The following is a 19,437-nucleotide window of genomic DNA, read 5'->3' on the forward strand; positions in this document are numbered from 1 at the left end:
GAGGGGTGAAGGGGGATATTTCGGGGCAGACGACTGCCGTCAGCTGTGCTTCATGTCACTTATGTCCAGAGCTGAACCCTCATTGTGTTCACTGTCATTCGTCTACAACAGAGCACTGGTGAGTGTCCATTAAAACACTGTCATTACAGCATGAATACAGTCGAGGATTCACGTAGACGGAAACTGCATGTTCATACATAACCGGTGTGTGTTTGAGCTTAAAATACAGAACGACTAAATCTTTTTGTGCTGAATAACAATAGACTTGCTGAAGACTGGATTAAACAGTGTTTGTTTTTCACCCTTAACATTTCGATTAGACATGATGTTTGGGCTCTGAACTCTCCCGCGTGTGTCGTTCATGAAGCAGGTGTCTGGTTAGCCTGCAGTATTTTTGGCGAGATGATAATCTTGGCTTCTATGAATAGCCGGGCTTCACATATTCCTGAAGTGTCTCTGTATGAGAAGAAGAGTTCAGATCAACAGGCGCATTGCTAATCAAAACAAAATGACTCGCTGTATATTTAGCACACGGAGCGAGCGACAATCATGCCGAAGGTCTGGTCTCGGACCTTCTAAAGGGGTCCCCAGACATTTCAACGGTGACAAAAGAAACGATGGTTCTACTTAAAAAAAACAAGTCACCTGGCTGCCTTCCAAATATTAGATTGCAAACTCGTTGTGTTTACTGATAGTTTTAAGTCGAATAAACTTTTGATCGCAGACGAGACAAATCTGAGCTCAGTTTGACACATTGATGACATCTCTTCGTTTGTCAGATTTCTGACTCTCGAGAAATATCTGAGGCCTCGTCTACTAGCTTTGATGTCTAGGAGAAGTCATTGAGATATTAAAGAGATCTGATCTGTAGCTTTTAAAATGAGTTAAAGATTACGAGAGAAGCCAAACTGAAAAGTTTTAGAAGGTCAAAGCGTCTTCAGAGTTATTATAGTTAGCAGCTGTTTGGAAAAGTTTTTTCAACCCAGTCTCACAGGAATTCATGAAATTGTCACAAACTGTTATCTATTCATTCATGTTCATCAACACAAATTTCCTCTTTTTTTGTGTCAGCAGCACAACAATTTTTCAAAACACAGACCGCGTGTGAATATACATTTATATATTTCTAAGCTGATATCAAAAGAAGTCCCAAATACTTAAGGAGTTGGCTAACAAACACATTAACACTCACCCTGAACCCTAACATCACAGCTGCAAAGGACAATTTAGCTTAAAATGCTAGTTTGACGAGGCTACATAGCAATGATAAATGGCTGCCCTAACTCCGCCCCTAAACCTAATGTCAAGGGAAATGAGATATATATTATAACAAAACATAACAATGAGATCGTGGGAAATAGGAAGTCACACCAATGAGCCCCCTTGTAAAATAGGTATGAATTCCCATCAGAATGCGTTGATATATACAGTATTTATACATATGAAAGATATCATATATTAAAGTACAGTGTGTTTCCCGAACAATGACATAACTCGCTAGTTAACCACAATAGTACCATGGATCATTAGGGAAATTGACAATGTAGTTACGACTGTTTCCCGAAACTGTATTAACTCTGTCGGAGATCAATCGTTTGAACCAAGTTGGTTCAGCAATCTAGTTGATAACAAAATTAGATTAGATGATTAGATTAGATTCAACTTTATTGTCATTACACATATACAAGAACAGTGTAACGAAATGTAGTTTAGGTCTAACCAGAAGTGCTATTAGAAAGTGCAGGATATACAGTGTGAATAAATACAGAATACAATATTAGAGAAATACTATACAAAACAAAACAAAATACAGGTGATGGAGTAATGACGTATACTAATAAATCATTTCAGATCGAATTAATGTCAAATTCTTGCTGTAAATAACACACATTGCATTTAACGGCGACTTTAATTATCCTATTTTGTTATCTTTTGTTTCATTTCAGGATATTTCATTCATCCATAATTTTCCTCTTAGGTCACTCCACCCAGGGAGTCTCCAGGGTCCTAGTGCACGATGTTCAATTTTCAAAAAACAGTGCTTGTATTTTCTAAAGAAACTAAAAGATGTAATATTAAATTAGTTTATATTTCGAATGATGGATATAGAATGCACTGCATGTTGCTCACTTAGTTTGTTCAAAGGCATGATGCATGTACTGTAAGTCTACATGTCATAATGAAAAGGAACTATGCTTCTAACCAGAGCTGTAGACCTGTAGTTCAAACCACGCATCTTTGCGATGCTGTTTGCGTGTGTTCGTTGGAACGATGGAAACACTTAAATCATTGAACTATGCTGGAACTTGTAACCATGTCTGGCTAAAGATGCTTTTGGGGAACGCACCCCTGGGTGACACGCAAAAAATGCGTGCTGACTGACACAAAAATAGGGGGGAATTTGTGTTTGTGACAATTTCACGAAATCCCGCGTGACTGTGTTTTTTCTTCTTCTTTTTCTGTGCAGACGTAAATGGCATCACCTTCCGGTGTTTTAGCAGAAGAGCAGGTGCACTGTTCCATCTGTCTGGATGTGTTTACCAACCCGGTGTCCATCCCCTGCGGACACAACTTCTGTATGGCATGCATCGGCAGCTACTGGAAATCCAGTGCTCTCTTTATGTGCCCGATGTGCAAAAAGACCTTCTTCAGACAGCCCGAGATCAGCATAAACACAGTGCTGAGAGAAATCGCTGAAAAGTTCAAAGAGATGAGAGCCAACCCAGTCAACAACCTTCGGAGAACCATGCAGCCAGAACCCGGACGAACTACCGAAGAGCTGCCCGAGCTAATTCCTCCTGACGGGCTGTGGACACAGGGGGTGCCCTGTGACGTGTGCTCTGGCCCTCCACAACGGGCGGCAAAGTCGTGCCTGGTTTGTTTGACGTCTTACTGCGCAGAGCATCTGAAGAGCCACGCCGCTCGCTTCACCAAACACAAACTGATCGAGCCGGTGCGGAACCTGGAGGAGCGCATGTGCACTAAACACGAGAGGCTGCTGGAGCTGTTCTGTAAGAAAGATCAGACCATTGTGTGTGTGCTGTGCACCGAGATGGACCACAGGGCTCATTACACTGTGCCGGTCGAACGAGAGTGGAGCGAGAAGAAGGTACAGACAACGGGGAATAGACTCGCTACGACATTTGTTTTGGTTAACTAGCTCATAAAAACCCTCTCATCGTAGGTTTTTCAAAACTATTTTATTAGATGGGTGATTCACACAAGGTAAAAAAAGCAATGACGAGGCCCAACACTAAACCTAACCATCACTGTCATGAAACCAGATTATACAGTAGATGGAGCCGAGGAGATGACATATTTTATAAGCTAAACCCAGACTCGAGTTAGCATTTTAGCACATCCGGTTCCATCGCTCCAAAGTTTATGAGTTTTTTGAAGCTCCAAAATCTTAATGTCCGAAACCTCAGTATGTAAAAAACAGTGGGTGAGAAATACTCGGATGGTCTACTTCTTCCGCCGAGTGTGGATCAGATGGACACTTATCTATCCCATGATGCCACGGGAGCTAAGCAACAGTCAAATTTTTAAAAAGGAAATCAAATAAAAACGAACATCCATTTTTTGTAAGTGCCCAAAAAAAAAACATGTAGGTTGTTGTTAATACTAATACTAGTTCATACTACTCCCGCTCATACTATATAGAACAAACTGTTTTAACGGCCGATAGGTTGCTACTTCAAATTCAGTATGTACTGTCGCAGTATGCCATTTCGGACGCAGCCATTGTGTTGGGAGACAAGCTACCTGCAAAATGCGTTTAGCAGTTAGTTAGCGGGTAGTAGTTGATATGAAGTATTATCATTGTGTTTGGAAAACTAAGAAGCCAAAAAATGTATCAGAAGTGTTTAAAAATGGACGTTAAAATAGCTTGTATGCCAGAGTTGTTTGTTGCTTAACAGAAAAGTGTTGTGGTTGACAGGCTCTGCTGCGTAAAACTGAAGCTGAAGTTCAGCAGATGATCCAGGAGCGTATGAAGAAAGTCGAGGATTTCAAACACTCAGTAGAGCTCAACAAAGTGAGTTCAGCACGTCTAAAATATATTTTAAATATATTTTAGCTAAAATATATAATCAGTGCAAAGATGAAAGCCTGAAGAAATCTCTACATTAGTCTTAGTTTCTCTCCAATAGCTTCACTCATCCTTCCACATTCTATTTTCTGAATCTTAAACTGAACACAGGCCAGCGGTCAGAAAGAGATGGAGGACAGCATGCAGGTGTTCTCAGATCTGATCCGAGCGCTTCAGAAAGCCCAGGCTGAGTTGGTGTTGGACATCGAGGAGAAACAGAGGAAGACGGAGATCTGGGCCAACGCTCAAATTGAAGAACTGAAGAGCGAAATCGATGTGTTAAAGATGAGAAACACAGAGTTGGAGTATCTGGCGCACACTGAAGACCACATCCATTTTCTACAGGTGCGCGACCATCACATTCATGAAATAAGTCTTCATTGGGTCAACTTGACATTACTTTGGGAACAAGTTCTGGTCCCATTTTATTTTGGCCAAAGTCCCAGAAACATTGTGGCCATGTCCTCAGGAAAACGTTGCGAGTTAATCCCACAGGGAATGTTGCTGGCGATGTGGTGGTATACTGGTCTACAGATAACCTAAACACAGTTTGTTTTATTAATGTATCTGGTCATTTCTATTGATGATGTTATTATATGGGAAATTTATAGTCAGAAAATTTGTCTTTTTACAGCTAGACAAATTAAAGTGGATTTTAGCAATATACAACTATTTCAATGTAGTTTCAATTCATTTAGTGCGCGGACATTAATCGAGCGGTTTATTTATGTTCTTAATTTATTTACACCTTACAGACGTGATGGCAAACATGTGTTTTATGAATTTCTGATCGATTTAGCACATTTAAATGAATAGACCCTGAGTGTAACAGAAGACCCTTATGATGGTCGTATCTAAAAAAACAATGAAAATATGTGCTAAGAATATAATGTTAAGCTTAAATATCATGTTTGACAATAAATATCGTCTTTAAATCTTCTATACTGTGTTGAAGTAATAACTAAATAAAATATCTGATTCTGCGGTACAGTGTAGTTTAATCAATCGTTGTACAGTGTTTTATACATATATGAATAGATAATGACTACAGTTGTGGTCAAAAAAATGTACACATCACAGATGAATGTGTTGTGAGGGAAAAATATTTTAAATGAATCTTGAAAAACGATGTTAATGACATTTCTGTATGGTCTTCAGAACTACTTTTTGTATATCCTTGAGGCAACTCGGTCCCTGTCAAAGCGGCTTCATTTATAAAATGTGCGTAGAAACCGTCCTATATTTGATATTACAATCGATTCTCAAAGTGTGTACGTGTGATTCACAGAACGAACGTACGCACAGAAAACGCCTGTACGCCTCTCTGTCATATGTGAAGTATATAAATCTTAAATGATCGTGAAATTGTGCGCAGCTAACAGTTTCAGATCTCTGCCTTTTAACGATTTCTGATTGATTGCATTGATATATGATAGAGAATATATTACTTATATTTCCAAAAACCAGCAACATTCGAACAAGCAAAAGTGCATACGTCTGCTCGAACCCTGAAGTGGCGCTAAGCAACTTCCACGTCAAACACCGTTTTTATAATTTGAACGTTGCCGTGTATTTTTGCGTACGATCAAATCTGTGCCTACGCACGTTTTATAAAGCAGGCCCCAGCCGTCTTAGGATGTAATCACCACATTCCAACAACATCCAAACGTAGGACGTCATGACAAATATGGGACACACTTGGTTAACTGGGTTATAACTTGTTAAAACAAAATAAATACATTTGTCACCTCGTGGAAACGAAACGCATCACAGAAACCGAAAAATAACAACATTAAGTCATATTCAATGTCTGTTCTCTGTTTGTTATTCTGACAGAACTTTTCATCATTAATGTCTCATCCACACACTAAGGACTGGTCTGAGATCTGTGTTCCTGCAGATCAGTGTGTGGGTACCACAAGAAGAGCTGTGCTCAAACTGGACCAGACGTTTACTGAAGAAACGGACAAACTTGTTGAAATAGGTTCTAAAGACATACAACCTATTTTGAATGTGCAATTTGACTTGCGTTGTGCATTTACGTTTTGTGTTGACAGTTTCTGTGTCTGATCGCCTTTTTTATTATTTTCCTTATTTATTTGTGTTGTAAACAGAGCTGAGGAAGATTCAAAAGTATGCAGGTAATGCTGCTTTGGGTGCGTAATCAATTTTGAATGCTGTATAAAAAGTCGCCTTTGAATTCAGCAAAATCTCTCTTTTTGCGTCCTTTTAAAGTCGATGTAACCTTTGACCCGGACACGGCTAATCCCTGGCTGCAGCTGTCGGAGGATGGGCGCCAGCTGCGTCACCTGGGGGCGTGGCAAGACCTGCCCGACACACCCGATCGCTTTGATACAGTGGTCATCGCTCTCGGCCGCCAGGGCTTCTCCTCAGGCCGCAGATACTGGGAGGTCCAGGTGGGCGAGAAGGACGACTGGTATCTGGGTGTGGCCCGGGCGTCCGTCAACAGAAAGGGCAGGATTTCAGTGAGCACACTTCACGGTTACTGGGCTCTAGCCATGAAGAAAGGGCAGGAATACCGAGTGTCCTCCTCACCGCCCGTTCTGCTCTCCATCGAGCCCAAGCTGAGAAAAGTGGGCGTGTACGTGGATTATGAGGAAGGACAGGTGTCGTTCTATGACGTAGGGGCCAGAAGTCACATCTACACCTTTATGGACTCGTTCAAAGAGAAACTCCTCCCATTCTGTTATCTCTACTGCTGCGATAAAGCCTCTGACACCATGACCATCTGTCCTGTACAAGAGAAGTCGCATGTCAAACAGTGCTGATCGACAGGATCGACTGAAAAAGTAATGAATTACTAGTTACTAATTATACATTAATAGTGTCAATAGATTACTGTACACATGACTCTCTCCAAAAAGTATTTTTTTACTTAATACTAATTACTTTCTATATCCTATATCAACCTTGATTAGTTCAGTGATTCAAGGATAGACACGAAACAACTCTAAATTAATAAAAATAAATAATTTAAAACTAAATAAAGTACTCTTATTAACTGACTAAATCAGGGGTCTTAAACGTTTTTAATATGACTCAGGCCATGGGTGCTTAAGCTCCCTGAAAACTATTTTATTTGTTTCCAGCTAGTGTTGCTTTCATCAACAAAGTATGGCTAATGTCGTCGTCAACGAATGAGACGAGACGCAGCGTAAATGCTGGTCATATGACGATAACTATAATTAAATGTTTAATGCAATATTGTTGACAAATAAAAACAGAACTAAATGTGGTTTACAAAATAAAAACTCTGCCAAAGTGTCTCTTCATATTCGTTGACCAAATCGAGATGAGACGAAATGTTATAACGTTATTACGTCTGATGCTTTAACCTAGATGCGAAGCGGAATCCTGTTATTTAAATGTAATCTGGTTGAGTGTTGGTTGAGGATTCATCCGCGTGTACACTGTATGAGGATATGAACACATGAACTTCGTCTCAAGAGTTGCTCTGAGAGTTTATTTTATGAGCGTTTAATGTTTGAGTGAAGCTCTCAGCAAACACAAAAACTCTTCCAAAAGACGCGTGAAAATAAAAGTTCTGTTAAATTGTACACTCAGACAAAAATACTTTAGTGTATAGTATTTGCTATTAAAAATTGTAGTGCCCCTGTAGTGCATTGATAAATACTGTATACCATAGTTAAGTTCAAAAACACAATCGTATCTAAGAATTTTACTGCAGTTTACTATAATAAACTGTCATGATTCCGCCTCATCATGTCATGTCTTTCTTGGTCTTTTGGCAGAATCATGGCAGGGCCTCATGTTTTGTGTGGAGAGAAACATATTCTTGTTTATAGTTTGTTACATACCTGTTTGCTCCCCATCGTGGGTTTTTGTTTCATCAAAAGTTTATTCGTTATTTGCACTACCGCCTGCGTCTGTGTTCTCCTCCTGCCGATCCTGACAGTAAATACTATAGTCTACTACAGTAATTTATGTGGACGAATATATCACTATTGTGTAGTAAAAATGGAAAAACAAACAAATTAGAAAATGTAAACAAATTAAGATAGTGTAAAATTGATATGGCCCTAAACCTAATACGTTTTTTCCTTTGTACACTACATATCTGTAGATAAAGGGGAACACTATGCAAAGTTTGGGGAATAAAGGCGTATGAGTGAGGAAAACTGCATGCCATATAAACATCCGAATCAAACCGCTCTTTATATACTTTATTATAGTCTCAAAAGATCAACATTGATTTTGCACATTTTAAACATAAGAGTTCACCAATATAACTCTAATAATTTAAAGAAATCACTATTTGTGAACAACAATCCTAAAATCAATGCAATCAAAATTATTTGTAAACTCAAATCTCAAAAGTGAAATTTTCAGTTCACAGACAACCTTTCATTCGTGCTGTTTTGTTCGCTCAGAAGCTGAACACATCATTTCACCTTATTTCATGTTTGCTATACTAATAAAAAAAGAACCCTGTACTAAATTCATTCATATTCACAGTAGCTTATTTATGGGCACATTGTGATTACAAAAATGAAGTAGTGTATGTTCATGCAAAGATTGTTGTATAGCAGACTGCAGGTTATAAAAAATTGACCCCTTAATCTTAAAATAATTACAGTATAAATATTTGATTGAATTTCCTGAATTCTTTATTCCCCAAACTTTGTATATTGTTTCCCTTTACCAACAGATATGTAGTGTAGATATGTTTGCGTTTTTTAAGTTTATTCAATAACGATCTTGTGACATTAGGATAACCTCCAGTACACACAACACATGAAAGTGTTACTCGAATATGACACGTGCAAATGTCTTCACCTGCTGGTCAGATCACGAACAGCTTCTGGAGAAAAGCGCTTCCGATGTTTACATCCTCTGAAGTCATCTTATGTTGTTCATCCATTATCTACCATATTATAATCATTATTAACAATACTCAAAAAAGTTTAACACAATAACACAATTAACTCCCAATATTGTTTTTGACATGTCTCAACATTACTGATGAAGATGTTTTTCAAGGTTTGTTCACACTTGTTCAGGGAAGCAATATAAACAAGAAAATTGCTTCTTTTGGTAAAAGTCGATTGATGAACTTTAAAATAAGAAACTATTTCAATGTCAATTCTATTACCAGAATGTACGTGAATATTTACAAATTCGATTTGATATGAACGAGAAACATTTTCATTTTCCTCTGTGTTATGAAATCTGTGATTAAGATTTTTCTAATAAATGATTTGATTGATGTGCTTTTAGCATGATAAACACTTACTGTATATAAAATGTGAATGTATAAATGGTTTCTTTGCATATATAAAAAACAACAAACAGATGAACTTTATTTATGTGTACAACTTATTTACTTTATTCGCAAGACGACACACGACTTTACAGAACTGTTCACACATGTGATAAACTTGTAAACTGACCTCATTAGCATATTGAATATAGAAATTCATATAGGAAAAAATCAGTAAGTACATGAATGAAAAATATAAATGTATACGTTAAATATTAATTGTGTAGAAATAAAAATCCGGTCATAGATGTCTGTGTTTGGCGATCGGTCTGACTGAGTGGAAAGTAAAATAATGATTCATTTTATATGTGATTTGTATTAATATTCATTTATAAGCACATTCTATTGTACATGGTTTATAAATAAATTCCTTTTGTATGAGATGCCCGTATCCAATCCATCACGACTTCAACTACAAATCATTACAAAATGACAATAAAACCAGTGTGATTTAATAAACAAACAAATACAAATAAAAACGAGAATATAAAAAATTAAAGAATAATATTTAATAGATTTTCTCCAAAGACTTCAGGTTGATTTTATTCAGGTTCCTCAACACATGGAACTAAAAATTATGAACAGAACCGGCGACAAAGGGCAGCCGTGCCGAAGTCCAACATGCACCGGAAACAAGTCGGACTTACTGCCGGCAATGCGAACCAAGCTCCTGCTCCGGTCGTACAGGGACCGGATAGCCCTTAGCCCTTAGCTTGGCATGTCTGTACCTGTCAGCTGCCTCGGGAGTCCTACAAGCCAGCCAGGCCCGATAGGACTCCTTCTTCAGCTTGACGGCATCCCCTACTTCAGGTGTCCACCGCCGGGTTCGGGGATTGCCGCCTCGACAGGCACCGGAGACCTTGCGGCCACAGCTCCGAGTGGCCGCGTTGACAATGGAGGTGGAGAACATGGTCCACTCGGACTCAATATCTCCAGATTCCCTCGGGATCTGGTCGAAGCTCTGCCGGAGTTGGTAGTTGAGGATCTCTCTGACAGGGGATTCGGCCAAACGTTCCCAACAGACCCTCAAAGTACGTTTGGGTCTGCCGAGTCTGTCCAGCTTCCTCCCGCGCCATCGGATCCAATTCACCACCAGTTGGTGATCAGTTGACAGCTCCGCCCCTCTCTTCACCAGAGTATCCAAGACATACGGCCGTAGGTCAGATGAAACAACCACAAAGTCGATCATTGACCTCCGGCCAAGGGTGTCCTGGTGCCATGTGTACTGATGGACACCCTTATGCTTGAATATGGTGTTCGTTACGGCCAAGCTGTAACTAGCACAGAAGTCCAATAACAGAACACCACTCGGGTTCAGATCAGGGGGACGGTTCCTCCCAATCACGCCCCTCCAGGTGTCACTGTCGTTGCCCACGTGGGCGTTGAAGTCCCCCAGCAGAAGGACGGAGTCTCCAGTCGGGGTGCTTTCCAGCACCCCTCCCAGAGTCTCCAAGAAGGCCGGGTACTCTACTCTGCCGTTTGGCCCATAGGCGCACACGACAGTGAGAGACCTATCCCCGACCCGAAGGCGCAGGGAAGCGACCCTCTCGTTCACCGGGGTAAACTCCAACACATGGTGGCTGAGCTGGGGGGCTATAAGCAAACCCACACCAGCCCGCCGCCTTTCACCATGGGCAACTCCAGAGTCGTGAAGAGTCCATCCTCCCTCGAGGAGTGTGGTTCCAGAGCCCAAGCTGTGTGTAGAGGTGATCCCGACTATCTCTAGTCAGAATCTCTGAACCTCACGCACAATCTCAGGCTCCTTCCCCGTCAGAGAGGTGACGTTCCATGTCCCTAGAGCTAGATTCCGTTTCCAGGGATCGGGTTGTCGAGGCCCTCGCCTTCGACTGCCGCCCGATCCACTTTGTACCGGCCCCTTACGGTCCCTCCTGCAGGTGGTTGGTCCACGGGAGGGTGGCCCCACGTCGCTCCTTCGGGCTGAGCCCGGCCGGACCCCATGGGGGGAGGCCCGACCACCAGGCGCTCGCATACAAGCCCCGACCCCGGGATAATCTAGTTCAGGGATGGAATTGGTAAAAAAATTGTATATTTAAATACCTTTAAAAATGTATTTAAATGTGTTTAAATCTAAATATTTTTGTATTTTCAAACTAAAATACATTTTGCCAATCAACCTTTGTTGAAATACAAAATACTATTAATTTATAACAGTATTTTGCATTTAATCTTATTATTGTTTTTGTACAGTCTAGTTAATTTAAAAAAATCAGCTAATAAAGAGATTGATTGGCAAAAAGTATTTTGTATTTTGAAATTACAAAAATACAAATATTTTTTTAGAATGTTAAGTTCTACTTCTGTAGTTATTTTGGTGAAAGTAACTCAAAAGCAATACAAGAGTCATGTAACGTATTATAATTCTCAGACAGTAATATTGTAAGGTAAGGGATTACTTTTGAATAACATTAACAGGTAATCTGAAAAGTATTATGGTTTGGAAGTAACTTGCACACACTGGAAACAACATGGTGCATTCTATGTAAAGGAATGCGTGTTGTATATAGATAGAAACAGCTCATTCTAAGGTAATAAAGCATAACGATGCATTATGTGAGGTCTTTCTACACCGCTGAACACATAGTTATAGATATTATATTGCATTTCAAGTATTTGTGTCTGGAAAGGAAGTTCATGAACAACAACTCTGTGAGCTAACGCCATGTGCTCTACTGCATCCTTATACGCTGTTCGCTTCAATTTCCTGTCACGTGACTGCTCACATGAAAAGCAGACCAGGTAGATTTAAAGACGAACACAGATTAAAACATTAAGAAGAATGAAATAGAGTAAAATAGCAACATGTTAAACTCCAATAAAACACAAACTAGTAATACAGGAAATGAAGGATCTTACTTGTAGTCAAAGTTGTTACATGAAGGTCTGATCCTAAAGCAGACATGTCAAACGGTTACTGACACCTCTACACTTCATCAAGTGAAAAGTAAATATAAAACTAATGTGATCTCATGCGTAAAGTGGAAGTTCTTACCTGAGAAAGAATAAACAACCGTTCCTAAAGAACACAAACAGAATATATGTTTATATCCATTGTTTATACAACATTATTCACTGAAATGCAGTGAGCAAACAAACACAGCTAAACTTCCGTTAGCCGAGTGAAACGACATTGATGGGCGTGATTTATCTCTTTCACTCTGTGGATGACACGTGGGCTTGTTTTTCCGGGAGAATGGCCAATAAAATGGCGGAGTCAGGAGTGTATCCAGCACAGAAACACTACGTCATATGTCCGACTCGTTTTTTAACAAGTTGACCATGTTAAGCATGTGATGCCAGCACATTTAAAGACATCAGAACAATACCTCATCTTCAAGGTTGAAATGAAAAATTATGCAAAAGTGGTTCAGGTTAAGTTTGACACGGACATTTCCAGGACGGGATATTATAACACTGGCGTGATGCTGAAACACATGTACTGTTTTAATACGCATTTCTAGCTGAATAATTGTTCACATAATGTACCTAAAAGTGCAAAGAGTAAAGCCGACGTCCACATCTTACTTCTGAACAGATTCACAGCTGCTGCCCTATAACATCAGATATAAATCAACAACATAAATGTGCTCACGTGATGTCTTTAACATCGTCTTTAGAACTCTTCAGTGCGATCATTTCTTCTTCTTACAACATTAAACACTAACAATACAGTCATGTGACTGAAATCCAGGCTTAAGTCTCATAATCTAATAAAGCATCAGAGCTTCATTATTTTCCACAGAATCTTCTTTACATCATGAAAAATGATGTTATGTTGAAAATTGTTATGAAAGTACTCTCACAGACTGGGTCACAAATTAGCAGATATATTCTTTGAAAAAATTGATCTGAAATAATACAATACGTCAACACAATAAATCATCGTGAATGTTCTCTTTTTATATTTTTACAATTTAACTGGGACTGCTCATCCAGTTTGAGCAGTTTCTGGGGTCTTCTGAGGGGCAAATTCAAAACGCTTTTGGACTGAGACTATATGGCAGCTATACAACATCATACCTGAAAAACTCATTCAAGTCAAATACAATAAGAGATCAATTAAAGATGTTCAGCTGCACTTTAGAAAAGTCTCAGATACACATTGGCATCTTATTCTCATCCATGATGGGTTTACACAACCTCAAATATATATTTTTGATTATTTTCCATATGTTCGTTTAGAACGGAAACAACACTGAAATAAATCAAACCAAAACATACCTTGATTCTTTCATGAGGAGGTTTGCTCGTGTGTCTTAATCAACTGTTCTGTGTTCTTTGCTGCTTCACCAGATGTTAATGTTCATGTCCTTTAGTCCGTCCCATGTGCATTTCATGCAAAGCTCCATTTAGAAACTCATTTGTAAAGCAAAACAGTGTCTCAAGGTAATTACTAGAATTCTCAAAATAAACATCATTTTAGTGCTGGAGGGACTCTGATGTCTTATGTCAGACATCTGCCAACAAACACAAACAAACTACAACATTCTTCACCGGCTCCCGGTCACCGAACAGTCCCCATCAAACCCTGTCGTCACTTTCTCTTTCACAGTCACATCCAGAATCCAGCACCTTGTGGTACCCTCACAAAGTGCACGAAACACTCTCTTCTAGATTTGATTTTCTGCAGCAATACCCAAAAGAAACTACACAGAAGAGCCAAACACGTCATGGCAGAGGAGAATATCCTTAAAGGGACAGTTCACCCAAAAATGAAAATTCTGTCATCAGTTACTAACCTTCCAGTTGTTCCAAATCTGTAGAAATGTCTTTGTTTAGCATCTATTCATGAAAAATCACACATACATTTTCAAGCCATCATTTGGTCAAAAAGAGGCAAACCCAGCAGTTGGGTTAAGTGAACCCAGAAAACAATATTTGACATTATATTTGGATGAAACAACAAAGTAAACAGTTGGCTAGTTTATAACCCAATGGCTGGTTCGTCCCGTTCTGACCCAACAATTGGTTAAAATAAGCCAGTTTCTTCAAGAACATTAAATGAGACAGATGCACAAACAAAAACAGATTTGAGAGGTCTGGATATTTGTACCGTGTATATTTTGGTATGAATTTTGCGCTGCATGGGTTGGGACTCACCATCTGTCTCAACTGTAAGAGCGTCAATGACCGCAAACAAACTACAGGCAATCTGTCCAGCGCTTTGCATTCATTAACTTTGCAAGTTGGATGGAAGTACAGCCATTAAGTCATCCTCATGTTTTTTTGAATCACAACCTGAATTTGAGACGTCTACAAATGAAAAGTATGGTTCCAAATCAACTTACTGTGTTAGTTAGCAGTATTTTTCTAGTATTATGTCTTAAATCAAGACAAACCTACAGCTGTTGATTGGAGTGCACAATAAAGAAACAAACTCTTCAAATATTCCGCTTCGACGGTTCAGACAGGATGCACACGCATTCCGAATGAGCGACAGTGTTTGGGGGAGGAGGGTGAAGTTTCATGGCAGTCCCAGCAAAACATATGCGAGTTAAATTTCTAGTGGCGTAGATCCGCGTTGGTTAGAGACACGTCTGGTTTGTGTGATTCAGAGTCGACTTTTTTACACAGAGTTTTTTACAAGCCAATAACTTTGTCATTTATTCACCTTCGGAATCACAACTTGGCAGATTGCTTACTTTCAAACAGGGCAACACAACAAGCTGCATGAAATGTCATTTTCATGATCTAATGTTACTCACTCTTTAAGCATGTTAACCTTCCGACAGTACTTTTTGACATCAACCAAATATACATGTCTCCAGTTTATATAGATTGCAATGAATACAAAAGTGTTCCAAAAACTTTTCAGGAAAAACCTGCTGGAGAACATAAAACATAGTTGCTTTCTTTGTAATTATATGAATTGAAGATGTAAACTTGTTGTCATAAAATATCATATCGTAACACTAGTGTTTTAAAGACATGTGAACATGTTTTGACCATCAGAAGTCAGCTATTAGCAACAGCCTAATGCCCAAAATCTATTTACACTTACATACACAAGTTTGCCTATGCAGATAATAGAGTAGGTTTGAGGGTATGGGTATTTTGCGTGCTGTCGGGGTGAGGGGTTTGAATCCGGCATTAGCCTGAACCCGGGAACACTAACCCCTTTTTTTGTGTCCTTCTTTTGTGTCCTGCGATCAGCCGAGTTAATTATCTGCTCCTGCTCCTCCTGAACTTAGTTCAAAAAACATCATAATGTACTGGACTTATCTCAAAACTAGGTGCTAAAACCCATCTAATTTCATGAATCCATGCTTTACTTAGTTCTCAGTCCTGTAGAAATTAGTGTAATGATGTTATTTTTGTGTTTCGACGGCCACACAGCTTGCAACCCACCACAAATCAATGCAGTGTAATGCAGCTCTCTGAACTTTTGTCCTTCTCAGCTGCGTTTTGAAATCAACATAGCGGCAGTCTGAATGAAGGAACAAAACAGTGTTTACAAAACCTTTCACGGTTATCCACTGCTGGATATATAAATAACAAAACACCATTTACGTGATTGATGTAAGTACCACTGTGGTGAGACAAGCGAGAGTAGAGGAGACGTTTATTGTTTCGTCTGCTTGCGCAAGTTTATACATGAAAATGGTTTTATTTAGAGGCTTTTTTTACTGATATTTAGTGCCAGTTTATTAGTAAGTCATGGTTGACTAGTTGGATTAAAATGGTGCTTTTCGGCAAATGTTTTGTGCATTATTACGATTTTGAACATAAGCTAAATTCGCAACTTTGGATGGAAACCCAGCTGCTGAAGAAACACCCCAGCTAACATAAGGCTGGCGGACCATTGGCGGGCCACCGGCGGCAAAGTTGGCGCTCCACTGGCGGCAAGCTCCTGCGATCCACCGGCTTTTTGCTCATCGTTTTTCCAGCGGTCCACCAGTGACAGCCGCCATATTTCCGCCGGTGGTCCGCTGCTAAGCCGCTGGTTTATCATTAATGTTTGCTGGCAGCCCACGGCTGGTCCGTGGTTTATAATCATTGAATCACGCAACCCAAAATGTCAGTCAACACAAAAACCATTGTTCAATAACCACTGCAAATTTAATATTTTAACAGATTAAACACACAAATGCAATACATTTATCAGACCAACACACAAATACAGTAGTGTTTTTTTTACAGCATTTGCAGTAAGACCATACTAAACCTACTAAAATGATTGATTGTTGTAGCAAAACCTCAATAACTATGGCATTACTACAACTCATAGAAAACATATACAGACGTTCACCATGGTTTCAAAAGCATTTTTAAAACATTGATTTGAAAAAAGAAAAAAATATATAATAACATGGTTGCAGTTGTACCATAGTAGAACCCAGGTTAGCTGTCGTAAGGGTATAGAGCTTAACAATGCAAGTTTCAATCTTAAAATAAAATAAATATATCCTTTAGTCAGCCAGAGGTGAGTGTGACTCACTGAGAAACAACAAAGTGATGTTAATATCACAATAGCTCTAAGACAATACAAGTCATGTGTTTAAATTAAAGTCTTAAGTTAAACAGGCAATATTATTATAGGTTAAGTTTGCAGATTTTCACTCCATGTCCAGCATACTTGTGGACAAGTAAATAGGAATATCACAGTAAGTAACTAAAAAATAATGGTACAACAACACTGCTCATTTACATATACGGCCATTATTGTAAGTGTTGTTGAAAATCAGTAAACATACACTTTCATAGGCAGTAATAACAATATTTGGCAGGTTTTTGCCTTTATTTGTACAGTATACTATGAGAGAGGACATGAAGCGAAATGGGAGAGAGAAGTGGGTCGGAAAGTACCACAACCCGGAATCGAACTCGGGTCGCTCAGAGCACAACCACACCATCTGTCGGAGCACTGCCCACGATCAGGACTACATATTTGGCAGTTTTGTTTGTCCATAGTTGCCATCATCTGAAGTCTTTGTGAGTGTTGATATCATCTGAAGTCTTCACAAGTGATGCTGTATCCAATCTGGAGCTGCTGTTATCTTAAAGTGTAAACCCTGACAGATTGAAACAGGACAGCAAAATGAGAAAGATTAGAACTACTGCTGTTCATAATATTATTTTTAGCAAAAGATGATCATGTTCACTTTTTACTATTTCATTTCTGAAGAATAAGGTTACAAGATGTGTTCTGTGAATGCTTATCTAAATGTTAAAAAGCTTGGGCTCCTTTAATGGACTCTGATATTCTGGATACTACCAATAGTCCAGAGCTTGTGATTTTACTTATCTTATTTTGGAATTATCTGGTTTAATAGCCATCAGGTTTTTTCTAAGTCCCTTAGTAAATTTGTCATCATAATTTAGAAAGTCTAGAAAGTCTCAATTGAACAAAGTACCTATGCAACAGTATCATTTAAGTGGGAGGAACAAGCCATCATGACTATAATTTACACTACCATTCAAAGGGTTCAGACTTTTTTATTTCTCTCATTATATGAATATATTGTAAACTGTACTTTATTGTAAACTTAATTTTCAACACCATTACCCCAAAGTTCAGTGTCACATGATCTAAGTGACATATTTTTGCTAAAGACACTGAAGACTGTAGTAACGATGTTGAAATTCATACTTGCATCACAGATATACAGTAATTTAACTTTACTATATATATTGAAAAAGAAAACAGTTATTTTATATGGTGGTTATTTAACAGTATTTCCATTTATATTGTATTTGCCTAATAAATAGCTAAATAAATAACAATAGCTAACAAAATAGAAATAAATAGATAATCATCACTACTGTATAACTTTAAGGTTTTCGTTACTAGTCAGTGGATTCATACTCATAGCACCTTGGAGATGTTTTCTGACAGGAGGTCTACTCCACATCTACTGCACAGACATCAGCATGGAAAAATCTACAAAGATAACATTGAATGTTAAAGAATGAAAATATAGTTAATTGGGTTTGCAGGTACAAAACGTACTATCATAGAAGCTGCATTACGTATAATAACTTAACTCTCCTAAAAGCAGATTTAAATTGGCTAATGCTAATCAGTCAGTCATCAAGGCTCATTTTCTGTTGGCCTGAATAAAGTAACCACCAGTGACATTAATACTGTATAGAAAACAAATCATCTCATCCACACCCATTTAATGACTTTCAGCTGAACATTTACCTCACACATCATATCAATAAATCATCTAAATATGCCTAATTTACATTGTAATCATTTAGTTTACCAATTAGGACATATTTTTCCCAAATACGTTAACATTACCTCAGAAAACTTTAAGCGGGAATGTCCAACTACCCTTAAGTAATCAATTTGAAATATATTTGTTATATTTTAAACTAAAACAAGTTATTAGTTGCAGGATATAGGCCTACCTGAAGCGACGACCTGACCGGATCCAGCCATAAAATAGCTCATTAGATATGCATACAGGCCAGCTGTCATTGGTTTAAACTTGCTGCTTGTCAGTTCCTGGTGCCGCCACATTTCCATGGTAACGGTTCTCCGCTCCAGTGTGTGACACACATTCAGCACGCAAGGCACACCCATTAACATACGTCATGCTGGGATTAATACATAAATTTAACCATTTAAAATCTCATACATATGTCCTAAATTGCAATGAAAAAAATGATATACATATACTCAAATTTGCCTGTTAAATAATTAAACCAGTTTTCCATCGATGCCTTTGACTATATTTACAAAAATGTCCTTTAAGAGCTTAGACGAACACTATCATTTAGCCACTGCTATACCAACAGAGGTCCAGCAGTGGCAAGCCGCTGGTGGCTGGCCACCCAAAAAAACCTGCCAGAATGACAGCAGTTTTACATTGTTCAGTTTATCGACAGTGTCCCCACGGTGGTCCGACTGCGTAAAGCCCCCGAATCTATGCTGCCCGAAAAACGCCGGTGGACCGCCAGGTCATTGTTTGCTGGGACGTGAAAGATTGAATTTAGAATATTTCAGATTGTTTTGTTTCATAAAGTAATAGTTTAATTTTACATCATGATATGGTGACAGACATCTTGGCTTAGGATC

At 38.8% G+C, this 19,437-nt stretch overlaps 1 protein-coding gene across 1 annotated transcript; it reads left to right on the forward strand.

Annotated features, from left to right (window-relative positions):
- Window positions 1–56: 56 nt before the first annotated feature.
- LOC130414383 (E3 ubiquitin-protein ligase TRIM39-like) lies at window positions 57–9,409 on the forward strand. Its single transcript, XM_056740638.1, has 7 exons — window positions 57–118; window positions 2,468–3,109; window positions 3,941–4,036; window positions 4,202–4,435; window positions 5,927–6,074; window positions 6,205–6,231; window positions 6,326–9,409. The coding sequence occupies exons 2-7, from the start codon at window positions 2,474–2,476 to the stop codon at window positions 6,877–6,879; spliced, it is 1,695 nt and encodes a 564-aa protein (XP_056596616.1). The 5' UTR covers window positions 57–118; window positions 2,468–2,473; the 3' UTR covers window positions 6,880–9,409.
- The last annotated feature ends 10,028 nt before the right edge of the window (window positions 9,410–19,437 follow it).

This window comes from Triplophysa dalaica, chromosome 1 (genome assembly GCF_015846415.1).
Source record: "Triplophysa dalaica isolate WHDGS20190420 chromosome 1, ASM1584641v1, whole genome shotgun sequence".
Classification (NCBI taxonomy): domain Eukaryota; kingdom Metazoa; phylum Chordata; class Actinopteri; order Cypriniformes; family Nemacheilidae; genus Triplophysa; species Triplophysa dalaica.

What these genes read in the sequence shown, in the direction of transcription:
- LOC130414383 (XM_056740638.1), top strand. Translation starts at nt 2,474, where the DNA reads ATGGCATCACCTTCCGGTGTTTTAGCAGAAGAGCAGGTGCACTGTTCC. An exon ending in ACCACATCCATTTTCTACAG is followed by an intron (nt 4,436 to 5,926) that starts GTGCGCGACCAT and finishes TTATTCTGACAG; the next exon opens with AACTTTTCATCATTAATGTC. An exon ending in GGACAAACTTGTTGAAATAG is followed by an intron (nt 6,075 to 6,204) that starts GTTCTAAAGACA and finishes TGTTGTAAACAG; the next exon opens with AGCTGAGGAAGATTCAAAAG.